General features: G+C 34.5%; 1 protein-coding gene across 1 annotated transcript in view; it reads left to right on the top strand.

Annotated features, from left to right (window-relative positions):
- LOC111147401 (alkylglycerol monooxygenase) overlaps positions 1 to 9,734 on the top strand; it is a 344,434-nt gene extending 334,700 nt beyond the window's left edge. Inside the window, exon 13 of the mRNA XM_022503409.1 lies at positions 8,566 to 9,734. Within this exon, the coding sequence (XP_022359117.1) occupies positions 8,566 to 8,637 (72 nt within the window). The 3' untranslated portion in view covers positions 8,638 to 9,734. The remainder of the gene's footprint in view (positions 1 to 8,565) is intronic.
- The last annotated feature ends 4,564 nt before the right edge of the window (positions 9,735 to 14,298 follow it).

Genomic DNA, 14,298 nt, shown 5'->3' with positions numbered 1-14,298 from the left:
CCACAGCAAGTCCTGGACTAGCAGTGTTGAGTGGAATTCTGCATTTGTAAACAAATGGTCTTTCAGATATAGATTTTTGTACATCAAGTATTAAAACTTGTTATGCATGTGAAAAAATGTAGGCTTTTTTTTTTTTTTTTTTTTTTGGAAGACATAGGCTCTTGATTGATATCAGAGAAATGCCAGGAGCGGGCCTTTGGTATGTACAATACCCTGAAAATCACTCTGCTGTGATGAGATTATTTGGCAAGAACTACCACTCATTTACCATGAAAATGGCATTTTGGCAGACTAGGGTTGAATATTTTTCTTGATAATTTTTGTGAAAACGGAGTTCTGATTTTAGGATGTGAATGCTTTAAATTTCAGTAGTCAAAAATAAAAGGGGATTAAAAAGGTGCAGTACTTTGAATTTGAGATTAAATATCATGTTTTTCATCATTACAGAGAGTTCTGTTAGGACACTTAAGGATTGTGATTGGTCCAGCAACATTTTATTCAGAAATCTTCAGTTTCAAAATACGCCGGGTAGGAAGCAAACAGTTGTGTGCCAATGTTAGGCATACTCAGGAAAACTAAATGAAATTTTAGTTGTAGCTAGAATTTATTTGCAGAAATAGGCAATTTTAAAAAATGAATGAATTTTTGAATTCACTGAACTATCTTCTATTTTTTAAAAAAGTATGGTAATAGTTTTTAGGAAAAGGGATCAGGTTATTTACAATGCTTTGCCCATGACTAATTTTAATATATAAAAACGTCTCAGGTCAAACTAGGTAATGTTCATCGAGTGCCATATTTTTCCTACTCTTGTTTTATTCCCAACTTTATAAAAACTAAAAGAGATCATCCTTAAAATTTTTCACTGCTCTGATATTATTTTCATTCTCACACCCATAAAAAGTAAAGAATGGGAGGCTCCATGGTAAGTACAAGAGGAAGATTATGAGTATAAACAGATGCTTTTCATAATGTACACCTTTCCTAAAGTATTTTTACAACAGAATGGTCAACATTCAACCTAAAATTCATTCTCACCAGTGATACTTGGTCCTTTATTATTTGACCTTATTGTAACTTTCTCTCCATGTCTCCATACTGTTTTTTATCCTACAATTCAATATAGGGAGTTCTTAAAAACATCTTACCCTTCTACATTGAGTATTTTGATGATTAGAAAAATACTGTCAGGCTTCACTTTTGACAAGGCACATATTCTCATGATTCTATAGATATAAATCATGACTAATTAACTTTGGTTGTCTCTTTAATTTTTCTCTATGCTTTAATTATGGTAAATTTGACCTTTTCTTACACTGATGATCCCTCTGAGATACTTCAAGCTGGGGGGAAAAAATGATCTGGGAAGAACTGGGAAGGAAGTCTGGATATCTAGATTATACATATTAAAATATTTAGAAATCTTCCAGGAAATCAACATAAATTGAATATGTATCATTGTACATAAAGAAAAGCAAGAATGTAGTAAGAAATTAAAGGCAATTTTAAAATCTCTATTACTGGGTAGTCATATCCTCAGAACAAGTGTTGTATTGGACAATTTTAAAGTCCTGTATCTATAAAGACACTTTATTCATAACTTTGTATTCAAAAATGAAAAAATCCACAGATGTTTTTGAGAAATGTAGCATCTATTTTCACTTTATGCTAATTACAGTTTATACAGTTTTGACCAGATGCGTTTGCATGCATGGTAGCTAATTCATGACAACTGTCTTCAAGGATATTCTCTGAATTGTAGGTAGGTCTTGAAGACCTCTAAGTGATCTCTAACGTTCTTATTAATGTTTTTGGTTTTCAAATGTTATCATGATAGCTCAAGTGTGGTATAGAAGAACAATAGGTCATTGTATAGGGGTATTGTTAAAAAGGATATATACTTTCTTGAGCTGTTTAGACTTTCAGAAGTGAATAAATTATTGTACATAATAGGAGATAATCATCTCTGGGGAACTGAAGAAATGGTTCCATGAAGATTCTGTATTTGTTATCTAAATTAACTTAGTGCTTTTTTGTCTCAAATTATTAGATTCTGTTGCCTCCACTGAGTAGTAAAATAAGGAAATACCTGACTTTTTAGGTTTCAGAATTCAGCTTAATTATTTAAAACTTTTGTTCCAATGTTTATATTATGTCTATTTTCTTTTAAAAGAAAACATACCATTCATGGTATGTTTAATATATTATCTTGTTTGAAAATTAATATCAGAGCACATGTGATGATTGAGAAAAACATATATTCATTTTAAATAAGACTTTGTTATCATGGACATTCACATAAACTTTCTTTTATAGTGTTTTCCCTCACTTAAGAATTTCAATATATATTTAAAAATAAACATAAAACAATAATACTTGATTTACATCTTGATAGTAGTAAATCTGAAAGGAGCACATATTAACTCTAGCGGTGATTGTATCTGCTTTGAATAGGGTACAGAAATAAACACAGAGAGAGAACACAAGACTTCCAAGTAATTGTTGCAGTGCCTAGAAATTATTTGTCTTAAGCCTTTTGTCAATTTGTCTCTATATGACCCTTAGTTTTTCAGTCATATATAGAATATACTAGAGGTAAAATCCATAATTCCCCATTTCCTTTGGGTTGGCATTTGTTAAACTGTATCCTTGAAAAAGTCTAAGGAAAAAATGTATTATTACCTAATATCTTTCGGATGTTTTCACTTCAGAAGGACTTTCAGTCCATTTGGCTCCAATTTCTAGTCTAGTTCTGTTTGTATTTGTCTCTTGCATTAATAGGAAATGGAGATATTTTGTAGCAATTCAGGTTTGAACCCTCTTTAAGTTCTTGTCTATTTATCTGTACAGCAGACAATTGTCATTCCTAAAAAATCAAAATATTATGTTAAAAAGTATATTTAACAAGGAATTGGTTTTGTTTTTCTCCAAATAATTTGGTAGAAACTTCTGTATGTGTAGTGTGTTGTTCTTAAAACAAATTGTTGCTGTTGTCTTTGGTGTAGTTGTGATAAATGGCCAGTCAGCTGTTATTATATGAACTTCATCGATGTCAGGGAAATAATTTTTAGGTAAAAAATATACTCTTCCTTTTATAGGCAGGATATGATATGTTAGGCATAAAAAATTAGTATATCCATTCCAGGAGAATTTAGGAAATCCATACAAAAGTCTGAATTTGGCTGAAAATATATGCAATGAAATAGGCGGTAATATTCTTTTTAATTATTTGAAAGTAACTAAGTCTCAAATCTTCACCAAAAAAATGCTATTTATAGTTAAAGTATTCCACATTTCTTCCTTGTCAAGGTAGAATTTATCAAGAAACTATACCCACCATTTACAAAATGACTTAGCTTTTCTAACTTGCTTGATTTTTTTTTTAGTGATTTAGTGTACATAATTATATTGCTCCTGTGAATAAGCATAAAATTAAATGAGATTTTCTCTCTCAGTGTGTTCTATTTCAGTATTTGTCACCATAAATCCATGTATGAGAATCAAAATCTATTTCAGCTATTTCAGAGGTTTAGTTTCTCCTGTGGGTATTTTTCATGTACTTTATTCAAAACTTCCATTTTATTTGCCAGTATACTGAAGGTTAAATGATTTGAGACGTGTGGGGTATTGCTAGCTAGTTCTAATGGAAATTATCCACTACCTAAGATGCTATTTTATTTGTGCCTCAAGTCATATTAATACATAGAAGTAAGTGGATTCAAACCAACAGAGTCAGATTATGGATACAGGTGTAAGAACAAGCCACCAGCTTTGTAATTTGAGAGACAGCAGATTGAGGAGATGTCACATGCACGTAAATACCTCCTCTGATACTATTCTGTCTCCCTTAAGATTTGATATCTGATTTGCTCATTAGTAGAGCCATATTTAATAAGGCCTCTTAAAACACAGACATAACAGGGAAGAGCAGCAGAATAAAATATCTGTTCCCACTGGTGTTTTAATATGGATTAGTGGCTCAGATTAGCCACCTGTCAATTGATGCACTTTTTTGGAAAGGGGTGGAGGAAATGGGGAGAGCATCTGCACAGGCCAAAGTTCAGGCATCAGAGTCTAGGGGCCTGGGAAGTCAAGGAAATAGCCTGAAGACAAGGGCCACTAATGATGTGTTAGCTCAAGCAGGGCTTGACACCAAGAGTGAACTTCCTCTGTTTCATATTTTGAATCCAGCTGTTAAAATCTTGGGACTTGCCCAGACCTAGGATAAAATAAGTGTTCATTGAGTTTGTACATATCCAGAAACATTGTATCTCTGATTAGAGAAGAATATTGCAAAAAAAAAAAAAAAAAAAAATCTGCTTTCATTGCCATTTATTCTTACACTGGCCCAAGTAGTAGTTCCTCTGTCTTCCTTGAATAAATACTTGGTTGGGAAATATGTTAATGAAAAATCTTTTTCAAATGATGCATTTAATCTAATCAATTATGGTGAACTAAAATGAATAAGTTGATACAAAAACCAAGAGAAGTTTCAGACAAGAGAAATCTAAAATGGAATGACTGCAATCAATAATCAACTGGTTTTATTGAGTCCACATTAAATTATTTTCTCGCTTAAAATTTTATGTGAATATACATTTAGGTCTAAATATATATATATATATTAGGTCTAATATACATATGTGAATATACATTTATGTGAATATACATTTATATATATTATATATATATAACACATATACATTCAAAATATAAGAACAAATCTATTTTTTCCTACTTAACTATTTTCTAATGAAATCGAATAAGTATTTTAGGGTTGTACATATTTTGAGAAGGACATATTCATTGTATTAATTTTTATGATTTTATGGCATTCTGGATTTCATTATATATAAAAACTCCAGTTTATTAAAATGTTGATTGTGAAAAGTGTCAGAAACCTAGCAGTTACTGACTCAAAAAAATCATTAGGCAAGGACAGTGGGCTATAAAAAAAAAAAAAAAAAAGGAAATGATTCCCTACTGATAGACATATTCACTGAACTGATTCCCTAGGATGTGCAGTTAGATTTTCTGGGAGATGCTACGTAAACACACACACACAAAAAAAACATATCCCAGCTCTGATATTTAGTAGTTTTGTGATTTCTTGGTAAACCCCATAAATTCTAAGGTCCCATCACCACATGAATAAATTGGGCACCAATCTATCAAGATTTGTAATAAGCATTAAACATTATAATCCAGTAAGGCACCTAGGACAATGGCAAGTTTAAGCAAGGGTCTCACTGCACATTAACATTGAACCTAAACTGGACTCCTGTGCTTCCTCAGTTTTTCATTCCATCTTTTTAAAGAGATAATATATAGGGACAAACAGGCAAACAAACAAAACAGAGAAATAAAATAAAACTACAAACTGTCCAACATTGCATCCTTTTTTGTAAGAAGCTAAATGCATTTTAGATCACCAGAAAAGGCAACGTGTTTTAGTTAGGGATGGATCCTTAAGGAAATAGGACTTGAATTATAGTTTCAAAAGTGGAAAGATTTAATTGTGAAGTTGTGGATTAACAACAAAGGCATGAACTGAACTGTTATTTTTTTCATTCTCTTGTTAAATCAGAAGTTTTAAAAAGAGGGGCGCCTTTTTTTTTTTTTTATTTGACAGAAAGAGATCACAAGTCGATGGAGAGGCAGGCAGAGAGAGACAGAGAGGGAAGCAGGCTCCCCGCTAAGCAGAGAGCCCGATGCGGGACTCGATCCCAGGACCCCGAGATCATGACCTGAGCCGAAGGCAGCGGCTTAACCCACTGAGCCACCCAGGCGCCCCTCTTTTTTTTTTTTTTTTAAATTAAGGATCCATGGAACAATGGCATTGTTAATGTGAAGTGATTTTTTTTTTTAAGATTTTATTTATTTATTTTGACAGAGAGAGAGATCACAAGTAAGCAGAGCAGCAGGCAGAGAGAGAGGGGGAAGCAGGCTGCCCGCTGAGAAGAGAGCCCGATGTGGGGCTCGATCCCAGGACCCTGAGATCATGACCTGAGCTGAAGGCAGAGGCTTAACCCACTGAGCCACCCAGGCAGCCCTCTTTTTTTTTTTTTTTTTTTTTTAAATTAAGGATCCATGGAACAATGGCATTGTTAATGTGAAGTGATGATGAAGATGAAAGAATGGATAGTCTAGTGGGTAGGGAGTAGGGAAGAGGAGAATCATGATACCCTAGCAAAATTTTACAAATAATTTAGTGGTTTCATTCTCCTTAGCCTTCAATTATAGATTCCTTGTGACCCTAAACACTAAATTCAAAATTAATAAAAATTTCAGTTGCCAAATATATTTCAGGTTCCTCTACCTTGCACAACACAAGATATTGGTTAGCTGTTCAATGAATATTAAGGATCTGAATGGGACTACTTATACTGATAATATGCATTTATCATCTCTGTCCCATTTGAAAGTTGTCTTTGCAGCTAGTCCTCTGTCAACATTACCCATCTTCATAAAGTAATGCAATTCACCGTACAAAGGGCCTTCATAAATACTCCCCACCTTGGTATTATTTTCCTTGGCACCATCATGAGAAATCCCATGAGGTCATTTTTCTTGAATTACAGTCAAAAGAAACAAAATCAAAACCAGCCTTTAAATATATTGTATTTGATTTCTGAGGCAACTCCATAATGTTAATATTATTCTTGACTTCTGCTTCAATATAACTGTACATTTTATTTTTTTGATATATATTTTTTTATATTGTGCATATTATAGGCTGAAATGAATGAATGTATTTGAAGAAAACTGCAGGCTGGCTAATGTGAAGGATAATGGTTTTTTAGAAAGAACCATAAGGTTCATATGAAACTGAACAACCCACCAGTGAAAATGAAATATCAGTGTTTAGGGATGTGGTGGTGATGGTGTTTTGTTTTCATATTCAGGCTTTCATAGCAAAATAATCACAGTTCAAGGATGGCTGCATGGCTCAGTTAGTTGAGCATCTGCCTTCGGCTCAGGTCATGATCCCAGAATCCTGGGATCAAGTCCTGCATTGGGCTCCTTGCTCAGCAGGGATCCTGCTTCTCCCTCTGCCTGCTGCTTCCCCTGCTTGTGCATGCGCTCGAGCTCTCTCTCTCTCTCTCTGATAAATAAATAAATATCTTTTTAAAAAAACACAGTTCACGCTATTTTCTTTCTTTTTTCTTAAAGAGTCTATTTATTTGACAGAGAGAGAGGGAACACAAGCAAGGGGGAGTGGGAGAGAGAGAAGCAGACTCCCCTGCTAAGCAGGGAGTAGATGCGGGGCTCGATCCCAGGACCCTGGGATCATGACCTGAGCCAAAGGCAGATGCTTAATAACTGAGTTAGCCAGATGCCCCTATGCTATTTTCTTTAAATTGATGGCTGGCCTCAGCTAATGTCCATGGCTTCTCCCCAGTCCATCACCCCAAAATGTTCCTCAAGCCTCCATCTTATTACTTAAATATACTCCTTTGTATATTTTTGTGGATTTTTCAGGAATAGTGATCTTTCTGGGGTGAAGACCTGATCATATTTTAGTAGTTGGGAGAGGTTTGCACAATTAAAAAACATATGGAGAGACACTTGCACAGCTATCTTGATAACCCCATTTGTGTGGGCATTACTCTTTTCCATCATCATACCAGTAATACTTAAAATGGAAATCGTAAAAACAATCTTAGAGTTAAATTTTAGTGCACAGGTAAGAGTAAAGGGATAGTTTGGCTTAGAAGGGCTCTGAGGCATAAAGATCACCACTAACGCTTGGATTTTACCTCAAGAGAAGATATGTTTATTATGGCATTATGGCGTTTAGATTATGCATAATAAAAAATTCTACAACCATGAATTCTTATGAGAATGACTGTATGATCATTCTTGCTAGGATCATCAGAAATCAAGAGTTTTATCTGGTTAATTTGGGATGGTTTATTGTGAATATGTGATGTTCCTTGAAAGCAAGAAAGTAAACTCAATGAAGTCTGCTGGCTGCTTATTATGACTTACCTATGTCATCAATTTTAAAGAGAATTTTTTAGTACTTTTTTTATATCTGATAAGATCAACAGACTGAGAAGATAAGTCAGCAGTAGTGCTTAACCTTTACTTCATGTTGGGTAAAGTTCATAACATGTTAGATCACATTGCCCCAGAGAGGAATGATTCTTTCTAATGTTTTTATTTCTCCTTTTCCAAATGCTTCTTAAACTGTATAAACAGTGAGATCATTTCATACAGTACATTCTACATCCAGTATGCCCAGATGCTAGAAGGAAGTTCTGTCTCATTCCGTATCTAACTTTCATGGTCCCATCCCTAGAAATGCCCCAGATTTGGGAGTATAAAAAATAAAAGCAACAAAACCAAAACTTTTTACTCCCACTGCTGTCTCCAATGTGATGCTTTTTAAGTTATGTTGGCTAAATTCTGTCAGTGAGCAACTGCTAAATTCAATTTGATTAATTTAACTGTCTAAAATGTTTACGTTCTTTTTCCCCCACAAAGATATTTTTAACTCAGTTAAGCAAAAGTATTGATTCCATTTTAATTGTTTTTCCTCTTTGTATTTTATTTCTTCAGATTTTTTTTTCCATCTGCATTGCTTTCTGGGGAGTTAGAAGCATGAAACTTGCCTCCGGCCCTTGGAAATAAGTTTGTATTCAATTATTTTGTTTTAATCAGTTGCCCACAACCACAGTATATTGTGATTGCCTCATATAATCATATAATGATTATATGAACCATTTCTTTAATGAAAGGTAAATATGCTTATTTACTTATGCTTGCTTTTCATAGCTGTTGTTTTCTGTTAGAATTAAAGTCAGCTGCAGTTACTTTCTTTTATTGCTAGGATTGAAAAAAAATAATTTCAAATACAATAATGTTGTATTTACTGGTGGTGTCTAAGCCAAAGAGTATAAGAAAAGGAAGGGAAAAAATTTTAAAAGAATGAAGATTTAATTTGCATTTTTGACAGCTTCTGTTTGTTAAAATTGTGCTTAGATAAATATTTGTTCTCATAAAAATGTGTTAGGTTAGTTGTCTGCCTAAGTCTATATTTACCTTTGAAAACCATATAACCTAAGGAGCTACATTCTGAAAAAGACATGACTGAAATGAAAATGAATAGAATTTGTCAGAATATGTGTATTCAACAGTTAATACCTATGTCTGATATGTTTGACCTGTTTGTCTTGACAATTTGAAGAGCACACAGTACAGGTATCCCCTGCTTTTCAAAGCTTGTGTTACACTGCACTTTTATGCATTATGAAAGACCTACAATAGTACCTGTTTTCACTAACTGAAAGAAAGTTTCACTTTCACAAAAAAGTCAGATCTTTCATAAACCTGTAATTTCAGAAACCTGCAATTCCACGATCAGGTTTCCCCTGTTACCTGAAATAGAGACTTCTTAGAAATCTTTCCTAAGCCAAAATGGTGTAAAGTGAAGAAGTAATTACTACGAATTTATATAGAAAGATTTTGAGCAGTCTCAAAGTTTTTCTGGTACCTTAAAACTCATCTTGCTAATGGGTGAAGAATATAAATGGGAATAAAGCAGAGATGCTCGGAGACACCGTTCACAGTTATGGCAGCTTGGGGCTAAGATGCTGAGCATAGTTCCCTAAGAAGGAGTTTGACCTGGCTCCTCTCACTGCCTGAGGTGTGTGGCCTCTAGAACTGCTCATTGCAAAACAAACACTGAATGCTATTTTTGTTTTTCACCTTTTTTCGCAGAAGCAAAAGTTATCTTCTTCTTCTTACTGGTTAGGGTTAGGCCTTATAGGCCAGTAATATTTAGGTCTTTCATAAAACTGAGGTGTCTTAATTAATCCATAATTTCAAAAACTGGGAGATACCTGTATTTTAAGTTGTCACAATAATGTTAATAAACCTTTCTAAATAAATTTGTCCAAGTGTTGTGTGGACATTATTCATTGGGATTGTAAAAATCTGCTGAGTATTTTATTAGGTAGGAACTGAAGTAGGATACACTTCAAAATGTATCCAATAAGAAGTAGGATATAAGAAGTAGGATACACTTCAAAATGGCGGGAGGGGTTGAAAACTGTGGGAATTTTTTTTTCTTCCCTTCTTGCAATAGTTCTTAGGTTTAAAGGCACAGTTTAAGTACAACAGGCCACCCTTATCCAGAGTTTCATTTTCCATGGTTTCAGTTACTTACACTCAACTGTGGTCTGGAAACAGATGATCGTCCTTCTGATGTACCATCAGAAGGTCAGAAGTAGCCAAACACTGCATCACAGTGCCTTGCCATTTGCCTCTCTTCATCTCATCAAGTAGGCATTTCATCTGCTCACATCATCACAAGGAGAAGGGTAAGTACGGTATAATCAGATATTTGAAGAGACAACGTTCACACAACTTTTGTCACACTATATTGTTATAATTGTTTTACTTTATTATTAGTTGTTATTGTTAATCTATTACTCTGCCTAGTTTATAAATTCAACTTTATCATGGGTTTGTGTGTATAAGACAAAGCATAGTATGTATAGGGCTTGGTACTCATTTGTGGTTTCGGGCATCCACGGGAGTCTTGGAATGTATCCCCCGCATATAAAGGGGGGGGGAACTACTGTAATCACAATTATAAGCATGAAAACAATGCTGTTCTTCATTGAGCTTTGCCTATATTCATCTCCAGGTTTAAGACATGATCAGCTAGTCAATCTCATCTTTAATGAATGAATGAATGAGTGAGTGAATAAAGTGTGTTACTTGTGCTCTGAACAGAGAGAAATGTAAAACTGTGAGAAGAATCAGACAGCAGGTGTCTATGTGGACTCATGATACAAAATTGAAGCACATTTGGTTTTCAAACTGGTGAAGCAGAGGAAGACCAAATTTTGCACGATGAAACAATTAACACATTATATCTCAAACGTCAGAAGGAGAGACTTGGCTTTGCTTCATTCATCTTTTTAAACTTCTTAATTTAACACAGAGCAAATACTTAAGCCCATAACAAACATTAAGCCCTACTTTGGTTCCTTACCAACTGTTTGTGCTGGACTTTGCATCTATAGAACCATGTCAAAGCAGGGAGCCCTCTGCTGGCTTAAAATTGCTAAATTTATAGCATAAAAAATTCTGAGTAGTCATATTTTACCTCCTAAAGACTTTAGTCTATAGGTTACATCCTCAAGGAATGGCAAAGAAAAGAGAGCTTCACAAATCTTTAGGTAAGTTTTTAGTGTATCAGAATAGTTTGTTGAGTAATATATAAATACATATGTATGCTTGATTATATATGAGTCTATAGGAGTGATCTAAAAATGGAAATAATTCAAAAACTATGAGAGATAACTTCTGTGGTGAAGTTCAGTTTTCTTAAAGTAAAATGCAAATTTATCTATTCCCTCTTTTCTCTCTTAGTCACCCTCACCATCATTATAAATGCTTTTTTTTAAGAAATGCAGACATTTTCAAGCTACAAGTTTTCCAGATAAGTAGTGTTCCCAGGGTCTGTATGTGTTAACTGGGGCACTTTATTCTTCACCTTCAACCTTGCTAATTTTCCAGTCCAGTTTTCTCTGGCTGAGTACTAATACATGATGACAGATCATATAACTACTAAAAATGTTGTAAATTAATTTTGAGTGATGCCATGTAATTTATGCTTACTCTTGACTGGAAGCACTACCTCTCTCACATTCTCTCAAGCGGAAAAGCACTAAAAATAGGATTCATCAATTACTTGCCACTTCTAATGGAGAGATGCAAACTGACTTGGGAAATAATTTTGAAGATTCTCAGATCTGCTAATCTACCATAAGGAAGGATAGAGAGGGAAGGCACATTTGTTCACTGAGTAACACTCAATTAGAATTATTTCATTTAGTCTCTAAAATCTTGGGAATTAGGCACTGTTAATACCATTTTCCAGAAGAAAAATTCTGAGGCTACAGAGGTTTAAAAACTGTCTCAAAACCCTAACATCATAGTTGGTGCTGCTACCAAATTTAAAACTCTGAAGTCTGACATCAAAATACATGATGTTTCTCCATTCCATGATATCTGATATCCAAGGATGATCTTTAAAAGTATAGGCTCAGGATTTTAAGTTTAGAGGAACTCCTATGCAACTTGATGCTCCAAAGAAAAAATTAAATTCAGAGGATAAGCAGCTTAGATGCAGGATAGATTCAGTGATTAGGTGGTTGACTGCAGAATTTCTAATCACTCTAAGAGTGATAAAGTCATAGGTTTATTTATAGGATTGCCATGTGTCTAAAAGGAGCCCATTCCTATACGTGATTTTATTTGACAGAATTGCCCATTACTTTAGCTGTATTTGGTGCATCATTTATTTCCCCTTCATCTTGTTCTAACTATTTTTGTTAAACTTAATCTAATCTCCTCATGGCCAAGATATTCAGCAATAAGTAGATCTGTAATTGTGTATCTGAAGTTGAATTAATCACCAAAGTACATGAATCCTTATTATATTTAACATTGGCAACTTGGATTAATGTTTCTTAAAGGTTCTCAAATTTTATTTTACTGATAATATGTCATAGTTTGCAGTAGAACCCATGGGTGGAATCCTGTAAGATATGGCACACATTTTGGGGTAATGTCATTTAACCTAGACAGTAATGGTAATTAGAAATAAGCTTCCTATAGAAACAATCATCAGAAATTATTATCAACAGCTATATGCCAATAAATTAAGCAACCTAGAAGAAATGGATGCATTCCTGGAAACCTATAAACTTCCAAGACTGAAACAGGAAGAAATTGACAACCTGAATAGACCAATAACTAGTAACAAGATTGAACTAAAAAACAAGAGCCCAGGACCTGATGGAATCCCTAGGGAATTCTACCAAACATTCAAAGAAGAAATTTACCTATTCTCTATTTTCAAAAAATAGAAACAGAAGGAAAACTTCCAGACTCTTTCTATGAAGCCAGCGTTACCTTGATCCCCAAACCAGGCAAAGACCCCATCATAAAGGAGAATTTTAGGCCCTGATGAATATGGATGCCAAGATTCTCAACAAGATCCTACCTATTAGGATCCAATAGTACATTAAAAAGATTATCTACCGGGGCACCTGGGTAGCTCAGTGGGTTAAGCCTCTGCCTTTGGCTCAGGTCATGATCCCAGGGTGCTGGGATCGAGCCCCACATCTGGCTTTCTGCTCAGCGGGAAGTCTGCTTCTCCCTCTCTGTCTGCCTACCTCTCTGCCTACTTGTGATCTCTTTCTCACCCTCTCTCTCTCTGTCAAGTAAATAAATAAATAAAATCTTTAAAAAAAAAAAAAAAGATTATCTACCATGACCAGGTGGGATTTATCCCTGGGATGCAAGGGTGGTTCAACATTTGCAAATCAATTAATGTGATAGAACACATTGATAAGAATCTCAAGGAAAGAAGGAAAGGTAGAAAACACAGAGACTAGTTGGACTTTCAGAATCTTAAAATATTTTTGACGTCATGATTGTCAGCAACACTATGGAAGCAACTGGCTTTCTCTCAAGCCTGTCTCAGTGAAAGGAAATTAACAATGTTTTTCTTTTATTAGAGTATTTTTTGAAAGCTCACTGCAGTCTGTATTCTCAATATTTCTTCTCAATAGCATAACATATTAAACACCTTCCTCCCCAAAGACTCAATTAGGAAAAATTAGCCAAAGAAGTAAGCATTAATGGTTTTCTCTTGTCTTCTTTTTGGAATCCTGCCACTCTCACACCTCTGTAGTCAGAATTTCCGATCATTCCAGACACCTCAGTACCCATCAATAATAAGTTCATCTGTTGAATGTATTCTTTCATTTTAGCAGCAAAAAGTCCCAAATTGTAACATGCATAGATTTACGTTATAGGAAACAGAAAGAAGCAATCCTTGTCTTTGTGCATCACTATTATCTGTGGATCATTGGAATTCTGATTTAGTAAGATTGTAGTGGTGCCCGAGCATCTGCACTCTTCAGAGTTCTGCCAGTAATAAGGAACAGAGGCCATAACCAATCTGGAGTGGAAGATTGTCCAGACCCTTCCCTTGCATTTCAGAAATATACAGGAAAGATGCACACAAGAGGAACTATTGTTTCTACAAAAGACTTTAATTAAAAGAAAAAGATGGTACTGATTAAGTAAGCGTGGTTATTTAGATATATCAAATATCAGTTTAGCATGAGATTATTTTTACATATATTTTAAAAACCTAAAAGTTTACAATAAAGTAGGTTAGTATCAGTGAGATAGAAAATACAGGGAAGTCTAGCAGGCAAAGGAGACATGTCCAAAAAAATATAGTTGCCTAAGGCCCTATTGATG

This window comes from Enhydra lutris, unplaced genomic scaffold (genome assembly GCF_002288905.1).
Source record: "Enhydra lutris kenyoni isolate GAN:26980312 unplaced genomic scaffold, ASM228890v2 scaffoldscaffold16, whole genome shotgun sequence".
Classification (NCBI taxonomy): domain Eukaryota; kingdom Metazoa; phylum Chordata; class Mammalia; order Carnivora; family Mustelidae; genus Enhydra; species Enhydra lutris.
The sequence above is the reverse complement of the archived record's forward strand: the minus strand, read 5'-3'. Positions and strand labels throughout refer to the sequence as shown.